This window comes from Ischnura elegans, chromosome 7 (genome assembly GCF_921293095.1).
Source record: "Ischnura elegans chromosome 7, ioIscEleg1.1, whole genome shotgun sequence".
In the NCBI taxonomy this organism is placed as follows: Eukaryota; Metazoa; Arthropoda; class Insecta; order Odonata; family Coenagrionidae; genus Ischnura; species Ischnura elegans.
This window is the reverse complement of record NC_060252.1, coordinates 44,352,373-44,378,155: the sequence shown is the minus strand read 5'-3', so window position 1 is coordinate 44,378,155 and position 25,783 is coordinate 44,352,373. Positions and strand designations below refer to the sequence as shown.

At 37.2% G+C, this 25,783-nt stretch overlaps 1 protein-coding gene across 1 annotated transcript in view; it reads right to left on the bottom strand.

Annotated features, from left to right (window-relative positions):
* LOC124162215 (vascular endothelial growth factor receptor 1-like) overlaps positions 1 to 25,380 on the bottom strand; it is a 41,256-nt gene extending 15,876 nt beyond the window's left edge. The window contains exons 1-17 of the mRNA XM_046538672.1: positions 25,308 to 25,380; positions 22,314 to 22,441; positions 21,888 to 22,038; positions 20,031 to 20,146; positions 14,306 to 14,456; positions 13,617 to 13,768; positions 12,744 to 12,948; positions 11,731 to 12,033; positions 10,870 to 11,036; positions 10,441 to 10,567; positions 7,410 to 7,571; positions 7,062 to 7,211; positions 6,773 to 6,897; positions 6,140 to 6,308; positions 5,686 to 5,807; positions 4,288 to 4,438; positions 1,498 to 1,722 (exon numbers count right to left, since the gene is read on the bottom strand). Coding sequence (XP_046394628.1) covers positions 1,498 to 1,722; positions 4,288 to 4,438; positions 5,686 to 5,807; positions 6,140 to 6,308; positions 6,773 to 6,897; positions 7,062 to 7,211; positions 7,410 to 7,571; positions 10,441 to 10,567; positions 10,870 to 11,036; positions 11,731 to 12,033; positions 12,744 to 12,948; positions 13,617 to 13,768; positions 14,306 to 14,456; positions 20,031 to 20,146; positions 21,888 to 22,038; positions 22,314 to 22,441; positions 25,308 to 25,353 — 2,650 coding nt within the window. The 5' untranslated portion in view covers positions 25,354 to 25,380. The remainder of the gene's footprint in view (positions 1 to 1,497; positions 1,723 to 4,287; positions 4,439 to 5,685; positions 5,808 to 6,139; positions 6,309 to 6,772; positions 6,898 to 7,061; positions 7,212 to 7,409; positions 7,572 to 10,440; positions 10,568 to 10,869; positions 11,037 to 11,730; positions 12,034 to 12,743; positions 12,949 to 13,616; positions 13,769 to 14,305; positions 14,457 to 20,030; positions 20,147 to 21,887; positions 22,039 to 22,313; positions 22,442 to 25,307) is intronic.
* Between the last annotated feature and the right edge of the window lie 403 nt (positions 25,381 to 25,783).

Sequence of the window (25,783 nt, the reverse complement as noted above, 5' to 3'; positions counted from 1 at the left end):
CCTAATTTTCAAAATGAGTACTAGCAATCCCTTGCCTTGCCCAATTCTTAACTTGTATATTACCATTTACCATTAAAAAAAGTATTTATCGATTACAGCGAATTTAAATTATTTGAAACCCATTATTAAATACAAAAGAAGTTACCAAGGAAAAAAAATTGGAAATCTTAATTCCGAGCAGGGGAATCGATCCAACAACCTTTACTATGACGACGTCGCATTAACTCCACGACGCCACCACGGCTTCTGACGATGAGATTTTTGTGATACATAATATCATACCAGCAGTGAAAACCGGAGCAAGGACATAAGAGTATGCACACGAAATTAATCATTAAATCCATCAAAGATCGAAACAAAACGATAAATTTAGCAAGTAACTTCTCCCTCTTTGTTCATATATCTTCACATGGAAGCGAAATATTTGCAGTGCGTGAGCAAGGAAAACAAATGGAGTAAGGGAAACTAAATTTTCTTGAGAAGCAGAAGTGGCGCCACAAACTTTGTCCTAAAACTTTTGAAAGTGACTGTACATACGGATTAGAAAGGAAGCCGTGAGTAAGTGGGAAAATGCGAGACTAATCTCACCAGTCTGCTTATGCCACAGTCTTCTTTAAGAAAAGTCTCCTCCTCTTTCCTATTCCCGATAATACCACGATTTCTCAAACTATACCTTTGTAGAGTAACGAAAGGACATAATTTATTCATATAATATATTTGGTATCCTTTATGTTTCAGATAGAGCGAGGAAAATTGGGAATGATAACGAACTATTAACATTCTACAATAATTTGACTAGTGGGTCTATTTTATAGAAAAATGGCAACCCACCATGTTGATACAAGCGAGATTTCAATCCCCCATTCACATAGTTTCAGCAATTTTAGGACTAAGATGTAAAATTTACATACTGAAAATTAACAGACGCAGTGAAATAATTTGGAGAGGATTTCGCTTGGGACAAAGATGACCATTCACAGAGGTGACACCACTTTATGTGACTAGTGCATTCTAAAGATCATATTTACTCAGGAATAACTTGGGACAATAGGAGCTGCGAAGTTAATGTGGCTCTCTTTAATTAGGACAAACCGTGCCGAAGAATTTGCATTCACACGTTTAAGGATAGGACATAGCGCCCTAACACACTCGTGCCTATTTACAGAAGAAAAAAACCCTTATCGTTGCGAGGATTGCGACTCCTTCCACAACATACCTACGGCATATTCTGAATGAATGCGATGAATATTGCGTTGTACGTAATGCGCTGAAATACATCTGGAGGCATTGACAAAATTCTTGGCAGCGATATTGAGCACAGTGACCCTGTGATGAACCACCAGGCTTCTTAAGAAATTTTAACATCAATCAGTGGAATAGTATGACTATGTGTTTTTTTCAGTTGCAAAATGATCTAAGTCGTCGTCGCACCACATAAATAAAATGCTTTTTCATTTCCGATAATCATGAGTTGATGAACTTTGGTGAACTACTTACTTTTGATGAGCTCAGTGGTGCATGCTCCCAGTAGATTGAGCACGTTTAGGTGATGGCCAATGTAAATCAATATCTTCAACTCCGTCATGAGTGCTTTCAGGTGAGAAATCTCCGAGTGTGGTTTGACCATCTTAACAGCCACGGTCGTAAATTTTTCGTCGTCTTTTATTTCCTCAGCTTCAGCCTTAACCACTCTTCCAAATGCTCCGCTGCCAAGTTGTTTACCTGAAAATGTAGACAGACTCACACAAATGCCATGAACTTGGGTGAAACGGGACTTAGAAGACGTTTTAAAGGGCCCTGGAATTTTATCGTCATATTGCCAGTATGGTTTAGTCTTAATTATCAATTTTCAATTTCATATTAATTTTTATTTCCCATGACCTTGATGCGTTTTCATCGGAGTACACCTTATCTTGCATTCAAGCTGCGTTTTGAAATTCACGTGACAAAATGGGTGGAAAATACTTTTCTATTCATGAGATATTTATAATTAATTAATGACATTGCTAACTTCAAGTCATAAACTTGTTCTCTAACCACTCTCGTCATCGTAATTGTGTATATAAATGGCAGCATTCAGTTAATAGTATTCGAGATTTGCAACTGCAGGTTGGTAATATCAGTTATATTTCATCGTGGCGAATGAAACTGTGCAAGTTCGGGTGTATTTTTTAATGATTTACGATAATAATAGCTGTACTTCATCAACAAAAAAACTCGTTGAATTAGTGGCGACATGTGCATGGCTGTAATTTTATTTCTGTTCAATTTTCATAGTTGGAGAGAATCAAGGGCTTACTTGCTGGGTGCTCACTTCTTGAAGTCCTCCAATGCCTCTTCTGTCTAATTCAACAATTATATTTTGTACCCGCTGTGTAACTATTATATCTAAGTTTTTAACGTTTCCTTAAGGCTGGTCTCGTTTTTTTTCTATATTTTTTTTCTTGTTGGGATGATAGATTCTACGGCTTTCTTTAGGAATTGCGTTCCAAATCTGGTCACTTTACCTTAGTTTTCATACCTCATACCCGATATTGAATTATGTAGGCCGGAAATTGAATACTGATTGATTTCATTTTCTGAAAATAAATTGGTTAATTTCTTAATTCATACTGATTTCCATTCTTTTAATTCAAATTCTTTATTACTTTAGTGAGAGAATACAATGGTGTTTACATTTTCCAGATTCTCCACAAATATTTGTATCATTATTGAGCCAGCGAATAGTGCAGCTATGACAGTTGCAAGTAAAATTGAATATTTTTTTTAGAATTAGGTAATAGTAAGAAGATAGGAAAAATTTATGCCACAAAGCCTATTACTTAATTGGGAAATGTGTTCATAATTGGAGGATTTTTACAGATAATAAGTTTTGCTACAGTGACAAGGTAACATACCACATGAAATTAAAGAATCAAACCGGAATTGTATTGGATTTTATAAATAATGTTCTAACTCATAGATATCTTGGTACCAATTATAATGCCTTTATTCATGGACAGGAGCCCAGCAAGAAAAATAAACCCGTAATTTAGCTGCTTGGTCAGGCAATGAGGCCGGTTGAGATATAGGCTACGTATTCACTCGGCTGTAGGTAATAAGTTAATGGTTGAAGCATTCAGAATGTTATGCTCAAGATGAATAATGAAAGTCGAGTTGACCGTAGTAGTAAAATGAAAAGTAGCCGTATTAGTACTATGAAAATTGGCGAAAAAGTTAATTAAATGAAGATGATGATGGAACTGTGTCGGTCACATCGTTATATATACCGGTTTAAAGGTAGCAATCGTTAAAGGAGATAATTACTAAAAAGAAAAGCCTTTGATGAAGTACATTTATATTGTGATGAAGGTTATATGAGAAGAAAAAGAAGTATGAAAATGTTAGAAATTCTGTGTCGTCTCAGTGAGGTATAGATATGCTGTGGCTTTTGACTTTTAACTGCGCTATTTTTTATACTATGATCATGTGGTTCTTTTGAGGATAAGATTAGAAGAAACGTATGTGTATCATGAAGAAAGGCAAATAATGGCGAAGAAAAATCATTGCTAGGCGAGTAGGAAAGAATATAGAAATGCTAATATCTCATTAACTTTCTTCTTTAAGTAATGGAGCCTGGGTAAGTAATGAAACCTCAAGTTTCAAGGACCCAATGCAAGCAATATTTACCTAACAATATTTATTGACGTGAAAGATGACACCTGAACTGGTGGGCTTATTTGATGTAAGTAGATTAAGTTAATTGGCGTAAATTTGGGTGTCAAATAGGACATTTTACTATCGTATTGATTCTTCACTAAATCATTCCATAGAGTGGTATATTTTTTGGGAAAACATAAAAAAGAATCATGCTAAAAATTTAAGTTAACATTCAGTTTTGGAGTTGCAACTCCAAAACTAACTTGCCCTCTCTTAAATATATGTTGTTAGCTATGGAACTCAGAAAATCCCTCTAAAAAAGTAAAAAAAAAGTCCTTAGCCACTTAAATTGTATGAATGGTAAGTTTCGGGAACATACGTAAGCCAGCCTGGAATGACAAAAGTCAGACATGGCGCTGTGAATTCCTGTGGCCAGTTTCACTCAGTAAGTCAAAGTTATTGTAGTAGTTAATATGTTAATTACGCTTTGAACAATTTCTGTGCCCCCGCAATGTCATATTGCTTTAAATATCAATGAATGTTTCAATTTCATTGACAGTCATAATCCATTAAGAATTGATGCGTGAAAAAATGAAAATGACTGGAATAAATTATGCCTGCAAGTCACTGCCTATCTGAAGATATTACCGAATTTCAGTTTTTCTCTTGGAAACTCATACTCCTTATTGTAGGGCAGAAGATCAGCTTGCTCATCTATTCCAATCTGTGGATCCATTGTGAGTAAATTTCCTTCGTGGAAATGAACGATATCTTGTGTGGTCAGCATGTTCACACGTTTCTGAAAATGAGAGGAAAGCACCTTTTCAGTCGGCATTGTGATATTTCGTTAACCAGCCAATTGATTAGCTCAAAATTTGAAACCTCTGAAGGGAAATACAAAGAAATAAGCCTTAAACTTCTAATTGTAAGCATTCCAGTATTTTCCCTTTGTAAAAATTTAGAATTGTTGAAGCCAATAAGGCCTTTAGCATTAAATATTGCCTGAAGCATAAACATTTATTTCATTCGTAATTACTTTTAACTACTCCTAAGTGTACTAATGAGCTATTGAATAAATAGGTTGAATATTCAGTAGTAGGCTCGTATCTCGCTGCGATATTTAGTCATCCTTCTTGGATATCGATATTCCTTATAAATTAGTAACTGATAAAACTGGTTTAAATAGCTGCTTCCGTAAAAATACATAAAGAGCAGTCCAATATTGAATTCAGGAAAAGGTGAACCGATTGCTGTGATTACCGTGCGTATAAGTATTCCAAGTATATTATTCTTGTGTTCTAACTACCGTGGTGTGTCGAATGCAAAATATAAATGATTTGATGCAAAGAATAGTTATAATAGATTAATGAGAAGTAAATTAGGAATAAATTCAGTATATACATGAGGAAGCCATTTATTCTGATTTTTTGATGTGGGTGGAATTGAATGGATGAAGGGTGCAAATTTCTTTCACCCCGTTTTAACAGAAAAATTCCCTTCTTTTTTCCTCTCTTTGAACCTCACTATTAAAGGGACTGACAATATCCCATCAAGTAACCTTGTGACTGCTGTATTTGCCGGTAATTTATGTGATGCATGCATGATGTAAGTTATGCATGTCAATCAATGTGATCTCATTTACGATACGGTCTTTTGCGGACATGTATTTCGTTCGCTCCGCAAATATTTGCGTAGAAGTTAGTGGCATTTTTTTCATTGTTTACATGGAATGGCCGGAGAAAGTTGATGGTGATAGTTACGGCGAGTTGCACTTCATTGCATTTGCTATTGTTATCGAGGCTTCCGAAGTAGTTAATTAAATGCGCCCATAAATCAGGTTTTTCCCAAGTTACTTCATTTGTCGTTGACAACAGTTCCGTGAATCTACCGCCTCCAGGTCGAATGCAGGACAAATTGAGTCCACCTAAACTCAACCAACACTGGAAAACCCGAAAAATTGAATTTTTGTGTTCTAAGTATTATGAATATGGCAGTGAATAGAAATTTTTCTAAATTGGTAAAGTGATCATTCTCAGCTTTTCTCACCTTTTCCTTCATGATCCTCCAGATGAGATATCCGACAGCCGCCAAAAGTACCACGAAGATAATGGAGATGGAAACAACGGTTCCACGATTCGTTGTTGGGGGCATTGTAGACTGACCTTTTACTGGAAAAAAATAGAACAAAGCCAGGTATAATAATCAGAAAATACCACTTTCCTGTGGATATTGTATTGAATTTTATCATATTATTTACTTGAGTTAAATCTTCGAATCTTTTTTGAGAATTTAGGAAAACTCGAATATTTTATGATGCAATGAATAATATATTATTTTTAAGATTGCCCATTTGATTTCTTTGTGACATATCAACCATGACTAGCACATTGCAAATATTGCATTTGATTGTTTACGGTATTATTTTTCACACTATGCTACTTAACTGAAAGAGTATAAACTATCCGCTATCTTTCGAATCACTTTTTTATTATTTACTTACTTGTGACTTGAAGGTTGAAAGATTTATCTTTGGCTCCAATGCTGTTTGTGATTACGCAGTTATACGTTCCTGTGTCTTCGATTTTAGCTTTTATTATTTTAAGTTCGTGTTCGTGATTCAAGAATATGGTGCGAGAATCATTATTTTCCGAATGTATGACGTTGCCCTCCTTTAAGAATGAAAAATAGTTTATGTGAAGGATGGCTCTCAGTTTTTTTGCGATCTTTTTCTCCCTTTTTCAGTAAAGAAAATGTATTTAAATAGTTAATGAATTCAACCCTCAGTTACCTGTGTAATAGTTCATTTTCTGATAAAAAAAACATGGATTTTCGAATATGAGAATACGCAAGCATTTATGTGCTTAGCGCTTCCTAGAATGGAATATTTTTTGCTACAGTACTTTATTTGCGAGGAGGTGATTTCGAAATTCACTGTTCACGGACACGCTCGAACTAATACGTAGGTGCACATAAAATGCATGTGCCTTCATTTCTCTTGATGGAAGGTAACATGACATAGATCATCTGCCAAATAGGTAATCGAGGGTTGAATTTATATTAAAAAGATATATTTCCATTAAATCCTCAATTCCTCCTTTAAAGTTAAACATGTGGGGCGGAAATATAGGCTCACCTTCAACCATATTATCTCTGGCGTCGGAGTCCCATCATTCGTGCAATCGAAGCGAACTTCTCCACCCTCGTATATCATCACTGGTTCATCTTTTTGTTCCTTCAAAAAGAAAGGAGGTTTCTTTTCTGAAAAAGAACAGTAGAAAAACACTGTGTAATAAGTATTCAATCTGGTAAATTCCACAGTTATGGGCATCTCCACTGAGTCTATTTGTGTTAGCATAAAAGGGAACGCAATGGGTGTCTGTCCCCATGTAGTTGAAAGTTTAGGGTCTTTAATAAATACCCACCTATAATATTCAACTTAATAACTTTGTTGACTTCCTTCCGATTTACTCTGTTCCATGCGTTGCACATGTACTGTCCTTGGTGCTTTTTAGGTGACACATTGTCTAAATATAGGCTGTTTTCTATGGAAAAGGTTGAAGTCGAGATCACTCCTAGAAAGCAATAGTCATTGATAATTTTATTGGTAAACTGCTGGGTTTTAATATCCAGGGTTGACTTCCATAGCATTAGAATTTATCCGCTGAAACTATGTTTGTGTAAAGGTCACTGAAATTGTTTTTTAAGAACTTTGATTTAATTATTCATTAATTGAATTATATGATGGTGTTTAAGTATTTTTTATTACTCACCTTTTGGAGATTTTACGGGTTCAAATAGATCTTTTTTATCCTGCTTCCACATCCATGTTATATTTGGCGCAAATATATATTTGGATACAGAGCACTTCAAGATAACATAATCCCCTTCAATAGATGCATTTGGATACGTAATGCTGAATCCCTCGGCGGAATCTGGAAACATGATGTTTAAATTTGATTTTATTGTGAATGCGTATTTTTTAAGAGATTAGGCTATTTCCCCGAATAAAATCATCACAATCTTTTGACGGATCTGATTCTACAAATTGTGGTGAGCTAGTAATAAGAGTGATCTATTCATGCACATGAATAATTGCTGACATTACGCGCGAAATTATTTTTCGATAAATATGAAATTCCCGTAGCTTGTTGGATGTTAGTTAAAAGTTACCCCCTACCAAACACCCTTAGGGTGGATCGGAGGCAATGTAGATATGAACGTATTTTCTCCCTAGAAGTGAGTAGCTCCGTAGTATAGATATGCGCCGGCGTGGAGGTTGTTCCTTAGGCGGTTACGGGTATTTCTTTGATGTGTAGGTAACAAAATTCTTTGAGAATGTGACAGAGACTGATGTGACCATATGATAACGACTATGGGGTCATTCCACCCCAATTCAGGAAACTTTTGTCCCTTAGGGTCTCAGATTTCGATGAAAATATCTGAATGGGTATATATATGCACTACAAACTAAATATCCCGTAATGGTCAACGGAGATATCGTACTGCCCATAAAATGTATTTAAAGTGTACTACACGTGTTTCAACTGCTACACAATGATCATCAGATACTAACAAAAGTTCCTTTTCTTTAGAAGATATATGTATCTTCAAAGGTAGTGGTAGGGGGGTAAAGCATCATAAGGAAGAATGCGGTGGGGGAGGAATAAGGAGGGGGGAAAACGAGTGGGGTGTGATGTCGCAACCTTTTTCCTCTGAAACAATAATAATCACTTATACTCTGAAGCGCTTTATTTCATCCCCTCCATCCAAAATGGCTCTCTCTCTCTCTGACATTCCCCTGTTTACTCCTCAACTCCAAAACACCAGAATAAATATAAATATGCATACAGGTAACAAAAAACAATTTAAACATCTGTGCATAATTAATAGGGTGGTTTCCTAATATTTTTTATTGCCTAAATCGAAAGGTTATTACTCCAGGAGCACGCATTTCACGCTTTTAGATTTTTGATGACGATATCTATTCTTCGCGATTAAATGAAAAGTAAAAAATTTCAAGCGCACGAAAACGCGACGGATAAGTATGAATGCTGGGAAAATCCCGCGTGACGTCTGGCTGCTACTGTGTGAGGCCACCTCGGTGCGAGGCCATGAGCGCCGGTACAATGGTGGCTGCTAGCAGGTAGCAGAGTACCCTGCTAGAAGGTAGCCCTTAGCTTAAATAAGGATTATTAACACCCTACTAAACGAAGGAAACTTTCCGACCATAGACAATTTTAAAAGGTGATAATTAATAGATGTTTCCCTGAGCTCTTTGTCTCATACATGCATTGGTAATCTCAGACGATGTAAAACTACTGACTACTCGCATAGCATTTAGGTCCCTGTGACGTCACGTGGATTGGCATCTCATGAGCGCCAATCTGGCCTTTTTCAAATGAGGTTAAAATTGACCATCAACATTCGTCCAAACTGGGATTTCTAAAACCAAATAATTTGTATACTATGAATGCACTAATGGTGGGTAAGGAATCGCAATCAATGCCTTTCGTTTTCTTTGATGAAGGAAACTACCCTATTACGCCGTACATCATGGACACGACGTTACAGGGGGTGTTCAAGAGGAGGCTCAGAAACAAAGCTGAGAAGATAACACCATACAGGCAAACAAAATCTGGACTTCATGGACGTCATGTCACAAGGTAAAAAAAGGGTAAGGAAGTTGGATATTCAAACAGCATTATTAGGAAAGGGGAAGTATTCAATTATTTGACTCATTTTTTGTCCAACACAATGTCTTACCTTAAAAACAAACTCATAACTCTACGACAATTTGATGGCGAAATAGAAGGGATTGTATGATTAAAGTACCTTTTTGGTAAAAATGCGAAAAAATAAAAATGTACATAAATCGTATTTTTTCACAAAACGACCTTTTCTTGAAGTGGATATAGACCCATTCAGAAATTTGCATCCAAGTCTGAGATCCTAATTGGAAAAAGTTTGTTTAATTGGGATGGAATGACCCTATGTTAAAAGCCGGTCTCTGGAAGCATACGTTGTGTGATAACTCATTGAATAAAGGAAATAATGAAATATCCATTCTGTAAACGTGGGGAGTTTGAGAGGTAATATGATGAGCGCATGGCTTCCGTGAGAGCATGACAAAGAGTTTTTTTTATGTTTAACAGTTGTAATTCTATATATTAATGATGACGGGAGAAGCAATAAAGAAATTATCAGCAGAATAGCCCTAGTGAAGAGAGAATTCCACCAAAAGAATGACCTGCTTTCAGCGGGAAACTTAAATATGGAAGTAAGGAAACAATTTATATGAACTTACATTTGGAGTATGCTCCTATGTGGAAGTGAGCCATGGACAATGACAGCAGCGGAGAAAGCAAGGGTAGAGGCCTTCGAAATATGGAGCTACAGAAGAATGATGAGGATCAAATGGATCTACCGAGTTAGTAATGAGGAAGTCCTAAGAAGAGTAGGAGAGAAGAGAAGCCTCATGAAAACCGTAACAAGAAGACGGAACAACCATATAGGCCACATCTTGAGACATGATGGCCTGATGAAGACAATCGTCGAGGGACAAGTGGAAGGCAAGAACGGAAAAGGAAGACCTCGAACAAAATATATGGAACAAGTAAAGAGGGATGTGAAAGAGAAGAAATACGTAGGTGTGAAAAGATTAGCTGATAGGAGAACTGAGTGGATAGCTGCGTCAAACCAATCTAAGGTTTGTTGACTACTGAAGATGATGATGATATCAACGATAATCCTTTTTGTACAAAGCATCAAAAATATTATTTTAGGCGAGAGATTTTTACATACCTGCTACTAGAAAGGTACCATTATTTGACCTGCATCCAAGTGCATTGCATGCTTTACATTCAAGAATTCCTGAAGAAGTGGCCTCTAATGTGATATTTGAAGTATAATTCCTGGCGTCACATGGTACCTAATGTTAAGAAGATAAATTTATTAGAAACCTTGTACCATCATAGGAGAGAATTCAGTCAGCTTGGCTTTTCCAGCTTCGGGGGTCATTGATGTACAGAGTTCTTCCATACGCTACAGGATGGTGGGCGGAGGGATTTGACTAGAATTTGATCATTCAGAAATCACATTTTGTGACCATAGTCATTCTCAATTAATAACTAATTGAGAGAGATAATGAGAATCCTGCTGTGGATTTCGAAATGCATTTTGGAACTAATTGTCAGAGTGGAACCTTGCATATTTAGTATTTATGCTACTTACCTCTTTTATGACCGTACCGTTTTCATTGCATATGCTCATTCCTGTGCAGTTGTAGAATATCCATTTAATAACTGCCAAAGGATATGAATTTGTGGCACATTGGAATTCATACTTTTTAGGGTAAACGAAGAAACTTTGTTTTCCCATTAATGTCACCACCGGCATGGCTGCAAAAATATGCGGAAGAAATTCAGTTCATTTAACATATTCGGAGGATTAGCTTCAACGTCAGCGTATCTAAAATTATAATAAATCTTTAATCTCTTAAAAAATGTTGTTAAATACAGCGATTATTCGTCTCTTACTGATGAGGTACGGTGGATGTAGTTTGAAAGGTGATTAACTTTTTTTTATGCATTGGTATGAAAGCTGCGTGTAGGACTGTAAATGTTGTGCATGCAATAAAGGTGGTTATTGTGTTGATGAAGTCAAGACCTATTCACATGTGATGATTAACTTAAGAAAAATCATAAGTCATACACAGTTAACGATATCATAAGTATGATTGATACGGCGTAGCAATACGTATCAATTTTATGGATTGCGGTCTCCAATTTACCAATGCGTCTAGGTATATAGGTTATGTATAGTTATGTGCACGCTTTACGGAATTAGTAGCGGGAATTTAAATATTTACGCAATTTGCGTGCCATCACATGCTAGATTAAACTTTGAGCATGCGCAAATAATATTTTATTTTTCATAGAATAAAGATGTACGGTTCCCAGTGGCGTACTGAGTAAAAACATGAGGTATTATTTTTGTACAAGCAAGGAAAGACAAATATGTGTCAAAAATTAACAAGAGTTATATTTTATGCTCTATCTACGACTAAATTATTAAATAAATCATATCACTCACAGTTCACGATTAGCGTGAAATTTTGTTCCTTTTTCACGCTTCCTGCCTCACCAACCAAAATGTAACTCCCTGCGTCTCCTGGTGTAATGGTAGAAATATTTAGTATGGTCTGCATAGGGTTGGTGCTCATGTGATATTTTGGGCCATTTGCTATTTCACTGCCATCTGGAGCAAACCACTTGAACTTCGGCTCGGGGACTGCTTCATATCCTACAGCCCATCTCACCACAGACTCACTGTCGTTCACTGTGATTGTATTTAAAGCTCCATTTGTTTTGAAGATGATGTAGCTGACATTTTTCTCTGAAAGATAAATAAGTAATCTTTAAAATTTGTTTATTAAATTGATCGGAAAATGTTGATTAGCAAATCAATAACGGTGTGTGCCCACAGTTATCTAGGAATGATAAAAATCAATACTCCTACAGATACTGCTACCCGCCTAACTCTGGTTACGTAATGCAGTATATAATGTTCAAGATAAATCATTGCGCGTCTTTAAATAAATAACCTTGAATCGGAAATAAACGGACGCATGAACCCATTATAACTCTATATGTGACTCAGATCTCACAAGTGAGAATGGTCGACGTAGAATCAGAATTAGTCTGCAAGCATAGGATACTTATTTCTTTGGCTGGCATTTCCACTCATGCTTGGCGTCCGATGAAAATGAGTTATTTTTTATGAACAATGGTGAATTGTTTTTACTGTTTTTTATGAGAACGTAGATTATATACAGAAGTCATTTCCATTTGCACCTCAGTTCAATAACACCCCCTGCTTACATTGCCTTAGGGAGGTGGGGAGGGATAAGCATCCTAATTGCCTGGTTAACTCACTTCTTTAAATCTCTAAATGGTTTTAATCCTACGTCAAGAAATTTGTCTCTTTAGTGAGTACTTATGAATAATATTGTTTATGTGAAATTCCATGCCTATACATCTATATCAGGTGGGAAAATGGAGTCATATTACATGGATCATTATATGCTAAATCTTATATCAACTTACCTACAATGATAACCTTCACGACTTCAGTTTTTACATCAGATGTGCTTTTAAGAACGCAGGTATAATCTCCTCCGTCATTTTTTTCTGCAGAGCGGACCGTTATATTGACTTCTTCCATTTTGTAGTACTGACCTCCATACCTTGACCCAGGGCGTAATGTAGACGCCGCTTTTTTATTGCCGAGTCTTAAAACTGCCCTAGGGTTCTGGAATATTAAGAAACACGGTGTCACATGTTGGCTACATGATGTAGCACATATGAGTGTTAACATCGTAAAATACTGTGAGCACAGACATTAATGCGTCAAGAAAAAGTACCTCTACCTGAAGTAAACATTATAATGCACGAATAAGGCAGAGTTAAGTCAAGAGAACAAAGTAGAGGTGACCAGTACGAATAAGGTACAGTTAAATAAAGGGAACGAAATAGAGTATATTCCATTTCATCTCATGAAAGCTTTATTTTTCCTTTGGTGTGATTTTTAATGGGTTTTAAAAAATGCCCGCACTGCAAAGTGAGCCATTTATTCTCAATATATGCAGTACAGTAGTTTAACGCGTGAGGAACAGCATGGAAAGGTTATGGATTCCCTATATCATGCCACCATTGATGTGAATTTCGGTTCACAGCCCTAATTGTATTTTACTTCGTCGTGAAATATGGATCGTTTCCGACGTCAGCTACGAAACCGGCGACTTTTTGCGAACCCATTTTAAATTCACGTTCGACTGCAGCAAATTATGTGACCGACTGAATTATTCTCTATAATAATACCCGATATTTAAGTTTCCACACATTGTAAATGGTGTCTTGTTAAAATCACTTTTGGAATGGTGTTTTTTTATTTCCATAGTAACTCCTTTTTAACCCTACCTTGTCTATTGGTTCTCCATTTGGCAATTTCCAGCTGAAGGTGTGTGCTATGTGCGACTCAATTTTCACTCCACAGGAAAGATGTATATCGTCTCCCTCACGAACTTTCACTTCTTTCTTTCCAGTGAATGGCTTTGGCATTAGGATTGGAGCTGTAGGGAAGTAAATGCATTGAAACTAACCCATTAAACTGGCAACAAGTATCTTTTTTAGTTTTACTTTGAGTGAACACAAAAAATATTCTCTTTCATGGATAAACATTTATTTTGCTTATTTCTCATAATGAATCTTAATGATTTAAAACGCAATGAAGCACCTAATATCCAATCACTCGCATCTAAATTATCCTTTATTCATGAAATTATGTGGGCGATGGTGAATTTGATTAGAAACTCATTCTTTATTTTGTTTCAGGCGTGGCTTTATGGAATATACTTAACATAATGAAAAGTAAAGAAAACTTCGTAATTCCACATAAATATTTAATTTACGACTTAGGTTTCGACGTGGCACGTCATAATCTACCAAATTAATAAACTAACAAATAGTAATTAAAGTACGTTAAATATTTATGTGGAATTACAAAGTTTTATTTTCATTGTCCTATTTTTTCATTCTGGTGCAAAACACGAGGCAATATTTGGCTGCTTAAAGCTTTTCGACTTTAATTATATAAGTTTATCACTCACCTGATATATGCGTTAGAAAATAAACCTCTAGAATACTTCCTTTGTAAATTGTTGCGCAACTGTATGAGGCTTGGTCATTGTAGTCTACATTCATGAGGACGAATCCGACTCTCGGATTGTAATCAACACTTACAGGGTTGGGCATACCATTCTGAAATTGAAAGATAGTCATATCAAACAAATATCATTATTTTTCTTGCATGCCAAGAGCGAATCGAGGATCTAAACTAGAGGGGGCAAGCCGAGGTCGTTCAAAATTTTGCACAGAAAAGGTTTTGGAAACCAAGATTTAAGAAAATTATAGCAGCTCTTTATCAGTTTTTAAAATTATTTGCTCGGAATAAAATATTTTTATTTAAATTACATGTTTTATACTAATATAACTGTTCTTGAACGTGAAGGAAATTTGTTCAAATATTTTGTTGAAATGGGTTAAGTTGTGGAATCTTATTGCTGATGTTTTATACTAATATCACTTTTCTTGAATGTGAAGAAAATTTGTTCAAAAATTTTGTTAATGAAATGGGTTAGATGGTGAAATCTTATTGCTGATACTCGCACAAACCTCTCGTTTAAGTAAGCTCAAACATTAATTTCAGACACAAAGATAGACAGGATGGGGCGTAATCATCTTTCTTAAGGACCGCGGCATATGCCATGGTGGAAAAGGCCTAATGGCTCGTTTCAACATTTCGATGAACTACTCGCCTATCGTCTTCTGGGATCTAGGAATCCAATTCGAATATGAATGGATTCCTTCACCAAGTGGTCCCAGTATCCATGGGATTGACACTGGAGCTTCGCTCTTTCCCAGTGAATCATATGATTTTCAAGTATGCTGTGCTCAGCCACTGCCGATTTTTCCATTTGTCCTAATCGTAGGTGTCTGCTGTGTTCTTTTACTCTGGTTCCTATTGCGCGGCCCGTCTCTCCAATGTAGGTTTTTCCGCATACACTTGGTATTGCGTACACTCCAGCAGTTATAACCCGGTTCGGTCCTTTGCCTTCACAAGTTGATCTCGTAATTTTGGTGGAGGCAAGTGGTTGGTGTAGATGTCAAACTTCTTCAGGATTCTAGAGATCTTCCCTGATATGGTGGATATGTATGGGAGATAGGCCTTGGTCGTCGAAGTAGACTCATCTTTTGGAGAAGTCTTATCAGGGGTTAAGGCCCTTTTTAGGGCAATGTCTATCTGACGTTTGCTGAAGCCGTTCTGGGTAAAGGTTTTCATCAGGTGTCCTATTTCTTTGCGGAGGTTATCCTTATCAGCGATAGAGATGGCCCTGTGTATGAGGGTTGAAAACACTGACATCTTCTGGGAGGGATGATGGTGGCTCTTCTCATTCAGGTAAAGGTCGGTGTGGGTTAGTTTTCTATACTTAATATGGCCCTAAGAAATAGGACGAGGCTTGGAGGAAATGGCATTGGATTGCTGGATCCCTGATGACTATGGGCGAGTTGTTCATCGAAACGTTGGAAGGTGATATGGAGGACCTAACCCGGTGTGGAGCCAGAGAAAACTTTACTGCAATTGTTCCCAGGGAAAAAACCAAATATTATATGCCTAATGGCTCACTTACGGCCTGCACGAACTACAATTAGTGAAGACTGAATTTTATCAATAACAAATATTTTTTAGCTGTTTTAGTGCTAAGTTGAGAATGTAAATCATCGGCTAAAAATGCTTTAAAACATGGCGCAGTGTCAGTTCTGCATTATTAATATTTCGTAAGTCCCTTGATTTTTCTAATGCTGATGCTATTGAAAATGGCGGCATGCTTCTTGGTCTTTGAAATCACTGTCCCTATCTGGGATTTTTCTTCCTCATAGAAAAATCTCCCCGGGATGGTGGTAGAAAAATTGCGCACGCATGGTTTCGCTAGGTAGGGCCTCCTCTGCTTCCATAGCATTGGAGTGTTTTAACCCTATTCCACTCCCTTCCAACCCTTTCCTTTCCCTGGAGGCGTCGGCGGGCTCCGATCGCGACGGCGCACAGTGGTCTGAAATCGAAAAAAGCTGGACAAAAGTCCAAAATGACGTTTTTTGAGATAGAGACTTCAAACTTGGCTTAAATACGTATAAATGATTACCAACTATAGATTTATGTGCCATTTTACATCAATACGATCCGTTACTGAGATACAGTGGCCCAAACATGACCAACTTTTTAAAAACACGCGCGGTCTCGTTTTTCTTCAGAAACCTTTGAATTTAAGCAGGTGGTGTTGCATTGGCATGATTTTTATGGAATAAAAAACGCAATATTCCTATGAATTGATGTTTTGCCTATACTTTCCATGAATTTTGAAGATTTTGGTTCTCATGTGACTGGTTTTACAACGCAAAATGGCGGACCCGTTTTTCACGTGAAATTTGACATAAAGTAGACATTATCTTTCGTTTACGAAATATATAACTCAGGAAATTCACATCACGGTGTAAAGTAGAGATTTCTTAAGAATACTAAGCAGAAATCTTGGAAAAAAGTCTGCGACGAAGGTAATGAGAGCGATTTTTCGATCGCGAGTCAAGGCTGAGCTACACGCCGCGGGACCCTGAGGCTCGGTAACCGAGGTCGATGTTTCAAGTTTTTTGAAACTTTATTCTTGAAAATCGTCATTTTAAGCACAGAACCTAGTCATTAATGACCTAAAACACTATATTGATGACATTAGCAAGGATTTTGGATCGACCGAATTGACCATTTAACGCGTTACTCGAGTGGAAATGCTTGGGATTGGATATTTGTCGGAACCATTCCACGTATAAGAAACATGCTTCGGGTATTGAATTTGGGTTAAAAGATTGAGTTGGCATGCTAAAGAGAGAGAAAAACAAAATGTTTTCCCGAAATGCAACTACCGTTACCCTTTTCCATTTCCAACCTCGCCGTGGTGGGTCGCGCGTTTTATGACGACGCAGGTATTTAACAGATTCTTCCTCAAGGGTTTTTCCCTTTTTTCTACAAAAATACGTTTCAACGGATGGTGTAAAGAAGTGAATCAGACGTTAATAACAGTCGTTTGAAAAGGTCTTCATTCGTGGCCTCTCTGGAGTGCTTTCTGTTGAATCTCGGGCAGAATTTACGCATGTCCTTATTCTGGGCTTCTAATGCCTCTTCAGATAATTGTCCCGTAGGAAGAGTCAACTCTTTTGTAAAATTACTTCTATGCGGAAACACCTTATGTACCGTGGTTGTTATGTAATACCATAGAGTAAGTATATATAGGTACTTACTCGTAAGTATATATAATACCAGGGATACATCTTAGTGAATAACTCCGCAGTTCTCTGGCAGTAGTCCGAGAAAGCTGTATAATTTAGAGTTATGCCACTTGATATTGCCCTCAGAATGATGGAAAAATGTTTGATTAGGTCAACATTGATACCTGTAATTATGAAGAATTAATTTTCTTCTGATGGTACATTACACTTTCCTAAGAAAACATATAATTTAGATGAAGTATTTAACCATTTCATATGCAAACATGCGTGAATGTTACATTTGCTTTACAGTGCATGGTGTACATATCCTATTGCAGTCTACATTTACTCAATATCCCTTCAAATAAGCGGCCAATGCTGGGGAATCGAAGAAACGCCTTGCGGTGTTGCCGTCATTCGTGTTCTCTGATACAGACAGTGGAATATCAACAATAAACCCTCATCCTTCCTCTAAAAGCATTCTGAAATCTAACTTTTCTCTCTATAAGGAGTGTTTTCAGATATCCTCGGGCATGTAAAGAATGTTGGCCGTAATTAGAAGGCATTTTCATCATTGAACTGGATTCCAGCTTTGTTGTATTCTTTCTTACCAACAATTTTTTTAATTATCCTGTACTATATGTGTAGCACACATTACAAAAATCGGATGTAGCAATGTGAGGTTGATAATCCAAAAGAATATTTTGTCACACCTACAAGTCGGTTCTATATTGCCTTCAAATCATTCATCTCCATAGCTGTTGATCCGAATATGTAGCAATAAAATCTTTTACTGTTCCAGCAATATTGTCTCCACATTTTTTCGTAATAAGACCAGAATCTCAACTTAAGTAATTCACGGACACCTTCAAGAGCAGACTCGTAGCTCTCAACATTTAATCTCCGCTACAAAAAATCCAACAAGTGTATTTTTTATCCTGATGTCATTCCCTTCGTTTCTAATAATTCTTTATGAAACTCAAAACGAGTAACATAGTTAGAATCCATTAGTACGTCAAAAAGCACTCGAAACCCTGCGAGGTGAATTGAAAATTAGAAATATATGTTAGAGAACACGCATCATAATTGTCATGGTTACTGAGAGGCAAACATAGTAAGAATTCATAAGTAATTAAAAGATTCATTGAAAATGTACTAAAACAAACTCATCTTTGAAATGGAAGGAATAAAAAACTCACCTTACAAAATTCAGGATGGAAAATCACTGCGCCGTCAAACTCCGTGAAAAGATAGATATTCAGCAAATCCCGAAACATATCAATAGGCAAAACGAACTTGACTATCACACTACTGAACGACACGACATTAGGAGAACTAACACGGCACTCCTTCGCACTGATACTGCAAGTTGAAACGTATTTTTGTAGAAAAAAGGGAAAAACCCTTGAGGAAGAATCTGTTAAATACCTGCGTTGTCATAAAACGCGCGACCCACCACGGCGAGGTTGGAAATGGAAAAGGGTAACGGTAGTTGCATTTCGGGAAAACATTTTGTTTTTCTCTCTCTTTAGCATGCCAACTCAATCTTTTAACCCAAATTCAATACCCGAAGCATGTTTCTTATACGTGGAATGGTTCCGACAAATATCCAATCCCAAGCATTTCCACTCGAGTAACGCGTTAAATGGTCAATTCGGTCGATCCAAAATCCTTGCTAATGTCATCAATATAGTGTTTTAGGTCATTAATGACTAGGTTCTGTGCTTAAAATGACGATTTTCAAGAATAAAGTTTCAAAAAACTTGAAACATCGACCTCGGTTACCGAGCCTCAGGGTCCCGCGGCGTGTAGCTCAGCCTTGACTCGCGATCGAAAAATCGCTCTCATTACCTTCGTCGCAGACTTTTTTCCAAGATTTCTGCTTAGTATTCTTAAGAAATCTCTACTTTACACCGTGATGTGAATTTCCTGAGTTATATATTTCGTAAACGAAAGATAATGTCTACTTTATGTCAAATTTCACGTGAAAAACGGGTCCGCCATTTTGCGTTGTAAAACCAGTCACATGAGAACCAAAATCTTCAAAATTCATGGAAAGTATAGGCAAAACATCAATTCATAGGAATATTGCGTTTTTTATTCCATAAAAATCATGCCAATGCAACACCACCTGCTTAAATTCAAAGGTTTCTGAAGAAAAACGAGACCGCGCGTGTTTTTAAAAAGTTGGTCATGTTTGGGCCACTGTATCTCAGTAACGGATCGTATTGATGTAAAATGGCACATAAATCTATAGTTGGTAATCATTTATACGTATTTAAGCCAAGTTTGAAGTCTCTATCTCAAAAAACGTCATTTTGGACTTTTGTCCAGCTTTTTTCGATTTCAGCCCACTGTGCGGCGCCTCCCTCCTTTTTCCTTCCACTCCAGCCGATAGGGCGTATAAGCCTCGGGCTTGGTTCCGGGCCCCGGTGGTTGTACCCTTAGCAGGGTTCGCCTTGAACCCTGAGAGTTCTTGGTCTTTGAAATATTTTTGCTAGATTTTTTGATGTACCTCACCTTGGTCAGTGTCACATTTATGGAAGGGTTTGTGGTCCGACATGGAATCGTTAAGTTGTCACCAATATGGGCTCGGAGGGCTGTGTTGTATACGGTGACAAAAGGTCCTTCGCCATCTGGAACACAAGAGAAAGTAATGTTTCTAGATGGAACAATATAATAAACTTCAATGCTTATAAAATTCCAGGTTTGCGCTAATGTTCGATTTTATTCTTAAACACTTTTCAAATTGTTATTCCAAGTAACGTATAAAATTTGTGGAAAATATAAGAATAAACTCTGTAAGGCTCACTAATATGTATTAAATTTGAATCATATAACAGTTCTTTCATCATATACCCTCATCATTATCAGTTGAGCAGGGTGGAGAAAATGTTTTTTCACGAAATTTAAACACTAGAGAGTTGATGACAGTAGGAACCAAATTAAATAATGACTTTTTTTAGTGCGAAAAATCACCATTTTTGAATTATAGGAACGGAGGGCCCATTACTTTTATACATCGCGATCTCCGGTAAGCTAAGCATTCGAAGTTATGAGTTGTCCCGAACATCCGGCAACCCGGCAAACTCACGGCCAATCGGAGCGGTTGACTCAACGTTTCGGAAGTTCAAAAATGGTACGTTTTCGATCTAAAATTCGCCAGTGATTTTGGTTCCCACTGACATAAACTAAAAAATAAGAAGGGAGTAGACGGAAACGGCCCTGAATGCGGGGAAGAAGACTCGGTTGTGCATGGAATTGAAGAGTGTATTAAGTTTGAAACAATAAGATATATTATTTTGAATCACATGTGGGAAGTAGATAGAAATATGTTTTTATTTTATATTTTATTTTATTCCCAAACCACCGAATACAGCTCATATTGGCCATTTTAGATCGGGGTATTCAACGAATTTAACAGCCAAACGTAAACGGACAACCATGCCCTGGAAAGGGGAAAATTACCCAGGTGGGACTCGAACCCGCGTCCTCTTCTTTGGCAGGCGAGGACTTTACCCCGGCGCCACCGAGGCCGGCAAAGGTATTGAGGGTTATTAGAGATGCACTAACATTCTCACCACAAATATTGAATCATTCTCCACTCAGACTCCTAAATAAATATTATTTAGAAAATCGTGAAGTTAGCAGATACTCCGAAGAAAGAAAAAAAGAAAAAGGATCTTATCATTTTCCTTGCAGCTTCCGGATAGACAGGTCGACTGGAAACCCGAAGAGAAAGGAAGAAAAGAAGAGACCGCGGGCCGCGATGTGGCATACATTGCGGAAAAAATTATAATACTTTGTTTTTGAAAATCCGATTATGACAAAATTAATTAATTTAAATAAGAAATATTTAGTTTTGAAAGAAAATGGGACAACTTAAAAAAAATATGAACCCCCAAATATGTATTACTATAATTAAAGATTATGCTCAGCCTACACTCGAGTAGAGGGGATTAAAAGAGATGGAATAGACTGGAATTCTGACTTGACATCTAATAACATTCAATTTCTCCTTTTTTTGCATCAATATCCAGGGTTAAAATTTCTTGACGCAGTTTTTCTTCATCCTGTATATTAAATTTGAAACTTGGAGTGTGGCTCTTTAAATGCAAATTCGAATTTTGCTGACGTATCGCTTTATTATCATCAGGGCTTGAAATGAAAGTCCTGGTGATGATTAATAAATAAACGGAAACGTTGGCAAAACCTTAATAAACATTTAAAGACCTACACTCCAAGGTTCAAATTTAATATTAAATGATGGATGCCAGGAAAAGGAAAAAAACTCATTCCTAGTAACTACTTAAGTTTACTCTGCAGCCTGATTAATATAATGAATGAGAGAACTCTGCCAAATAAAATGACTCTTACCTTTAACATAAACATATATTTCTGCCGATTTATTTTCGGGTTTTCCGCCGTTGCAAATGTATAGGCCTGTGTCGTCATCTTCTCCTCTTTGAATTTTCAAAATGCTTTTCCCAGTTGAGTTTTCTATGCGAACCCGTCCATTGGCTAGTTCCTGATTGAGTTTCAAAAGAGATATATCATTTAAGATTTAAATATTGTAATGAATGACCAGTATGAACCCCTAAAGCGTGGTTGAAGCCACGAATGGGATTGGGAAGATGAACCCTTAAAAAGGGGAATTTTGTTTATACATTTCGTACCAAATATTATGGATAGAATATAATGTATTAAAAATTATAATCTTGGCTGCGATCATTGCTTACATTCAACCAACAGATTAGGGAACTCGTTAAATCAAATATTGAGTTGATTACGTGGTATACTTACAGGGTAATTCCATTGCAGTTCTCCCTGTCCCTCGCAGGTTAACACAATGTCCTCATCAGCTCTGTAGATCTTCTCAGTACCCTCTTTTATTTTAACTGCATTAAGTTGGGTAAAACACTCCAATAACACTGAAAATGTCATTTATGGCCTTAATGAAGTTGTTGTAACAATAATTTAATTTTTTTCTTAGCAGTACCGTGGAACAGCATTTTAAATAATACACAAAGATATCGTAATGTTGAATGAATTTCATCGCAAACTCAACTACACTTTTCAATTGGCTTGTACTCATCATCAGGTAATGGTACTATAAGGATGATTGCAAGCCAATCGAAATTCGTGTGGTAGAGTTTGTGATATGAAGAAATAAGTGGCGAGTGCCGTATCTCTGAGTTTTACTTAATTATAACAATGATGATTATTGGAGATTTCTATGATTACATTTATCCACCGATGGAGATAGAAGTACGCAGAAGGTATAAAATCAACTGATTTGGGCGTTACTTTGTGGAACGATGAATGTTCATGGTGAAACGAAACCGGTACTGTTCCACAAACTTTTTATAATAGCTGTCAACTAGTTTCGACTTTTATACCGCCATTATCAAGACTAACAGTTAGTCATGATAATGACGGTATAAACGTCGAAACTAGTTGACAGCTATTAATAAAAAGTTTGTGGAAAAGTACTGGGTTTTGTTTCACCATGTACGTAGAAGGTAGTTCAATTGCATCAAAGTCCGCAGGTTTGGGCTGCCTCTGGGTCATTAGGGCCTTGCGCCCCGGCCAGAAAGGTAAATGTCCCCTCGATGGGTCACTCAAGTTTTGAAGATTACTAGGTTTTGGGTCAGCCAAAACTCTCACCCACGGGACTAAATTTCTATAATTTTGTTGGATTTTTTTTCAATGAAAGATTATTAATTTTATTCGTCTTTAATTTTATCATATCTGAATGCACGGAAAATTGATTTATCATGATTGCCTGTTGTTGCTCTCAAGTTGTCTCACTAATGCTGTACGGGCCCCACCTTCAGGTCGGTTTACGTGTACGTATAAATTAAATCGTACTTAACGTGTTTTTGAGTGAGACTATAAGAAACTTAATGCTTTTGAAAGAATGAAAAATATAAATTCTCTGGAAGTGATCACGGACTGAAATCACTTATATTGCAAATTCAGTAACAATGCGATAAACAGTGAGATCCATGACTTTTTACCTTAATGAGGGTTATTTATATGAAGTTCTTAAATACCCCTTGTCAGCTATCCCAGTATTACTAGCCTTCTGTAGACCAGTAAGGCTGTCTCGACGTGTGCACCTCCATATTACAAATGTATGCTATACTATCTCCATCGAAGCGAACATTTACATAATGTCGTATGCCAGTACCAAAGTAGTTAGTAACACTATATTCTCTGGTGCATCATGGTGCATTCATGCGAGGACTTAGAATTGAAACCTCGGCTTCCGGTAGAGTGCAAATAGTGGGAATGGTTGACGCAGCTCCGTTACGTAAGTTGCGGCAGCTTTAGGATTCCACCGAAATAGTGTTCTGACGTGGATACGACGCGCCCGAGAAGATGACATCATAATTACCGCACTGCACTACCGGAAAGTTGAAAGAATGGAGGAGGTTATCTTCTAATATAAGACACGGTCTACGGCGTTACTTTGTAGAACTGCTTTATCATAAAATAAAAAATACTTTGTTCTATTCCACACTTTTTTTAAATAGTACGACCCGGGTTTCTGCATATCATGCTATCATCAGGTACACTTTTTTTATTTTATGAGGTTATCTTCAACCAGCTTTTAACAGCTGGAGGAGTTGCTGCAATAAAATGTGATTTTATTGACGAGTTCGGCAGTGAGATCTTTTGTTGTCGGGTGTTCGGAAGGGATTATTTTCACTGACAGCCGGCCAATAACTATTGCCGGAGCAGAAAGCTCTTTGAATTCGCTTTGCCCGAATTTAGCAATAAGTAGAAATACCCCAGACATTTCGAGATTTTTGCAGACGTAAAAAAAATCCGATCCGACGCAGGCTGAACGTTAAAGTCTTAAGATACACACATACAAAAGTATCAAAGAATACGGGAAACAAGTTTTCCCTCAAAAAGAAAGCAATAGCTAGTTAAAAATGTATGCAGCTAAATTAAGATGATTTATATCAAAACACAAAGAGTATAATTTACTACATGTTTCGTTAGCATAGTCAACCACACATGGTAATCGGGAGCATGTATGATTTTTTTAAATTCTGCTACTACGTCGCATACTACAGAAATTTTTCTCACGAATACAAATGAACAATCAAAAACTCTCTCAAATTTGTACAAATGTCATTATGTGCTAATTAAATGTTTTTGAAAATAGCTTGAAGTCACGTACCTGAGGCTCCTTCTCAATGGACTTAGCGAAAAAAATTCCTTATTGAATAAAAAATTCCCATATAAAATACTGCTTCCGCGCTGTGATTGGCCCGATTGCCAGTGGAATGGTGGCCCTGCGAACTGGATACCCTGGTGGAATTTCGGATAAAACTGTCGTCAACCTATTGCAGACAACGCGGCGAAACCTCCGAAGATGCAGAGATCAAATAATCAAGAACGCCGCGAAAGACATCGAGACAACACCTACGGATAATAGGATAATACGGATAACTCTTCCTAACCTAGAGCTGCTTCTGGGGGTAATTAGATTTCAAAACTTCTCTTTTTAAAAAATTAAAATTTTTCTACTTAAACATAATCTTTATGGCAGCTACATATTTCACCATAACACTTTACAGCACAGAACAACACGCAGTTGTAATATTTTCTGAATAGAGCTGAAAATGCATACATGTTTAATTTTACTTGGAAGCAACATTGGGTTATAATGGGTCAATGGGATAACGTATGACTCGGTTCCAGTTGAACCGAAAATTGAGCTCACATTCGCTTCGGTTGACAAAGTGAATTCGGCGGAAATCGAATGTGTGTTGGACTCACCGTAGATAAGTATAGCCGCTGGCCATCTTCTCCGTCCGAAGTTCATCTTCCCGAAGCGCCTTGGCGGCGAATGTCGTCGGGGACTGTGTCTCCTCCAACGGAAGCATGCGGTTCACCGCTGCGGAAGTCCACTCTCCTCTCCCTTCCGTGCCATGGGAGAAGGCCCCTCAAGTCCTACCGCTGTGACGCCTTGAGCTCGGAATTACCCTTGTTTACCTGCTTCCAACACTTTTTGAGGGAAGGTTTCGTCCAAGGGGACAGCATAGAGGCGGCCCAATTCCATCCCATGGAAGACTGATTTATGCTGCCTCTTCGATCGCATTTTAATCGGCTTTCAAAAATGTCCACGCGGTGATGAGTGCCAGTGGCGTGACAAAGGGGGGATAAAGAGGATAGATCCCCCCCAAAGCCTCAGAGAAATAAAGGTAATATTGAAAACTATTGTCTAGTTTTGAATTTAGTAAATTTTAACCGCC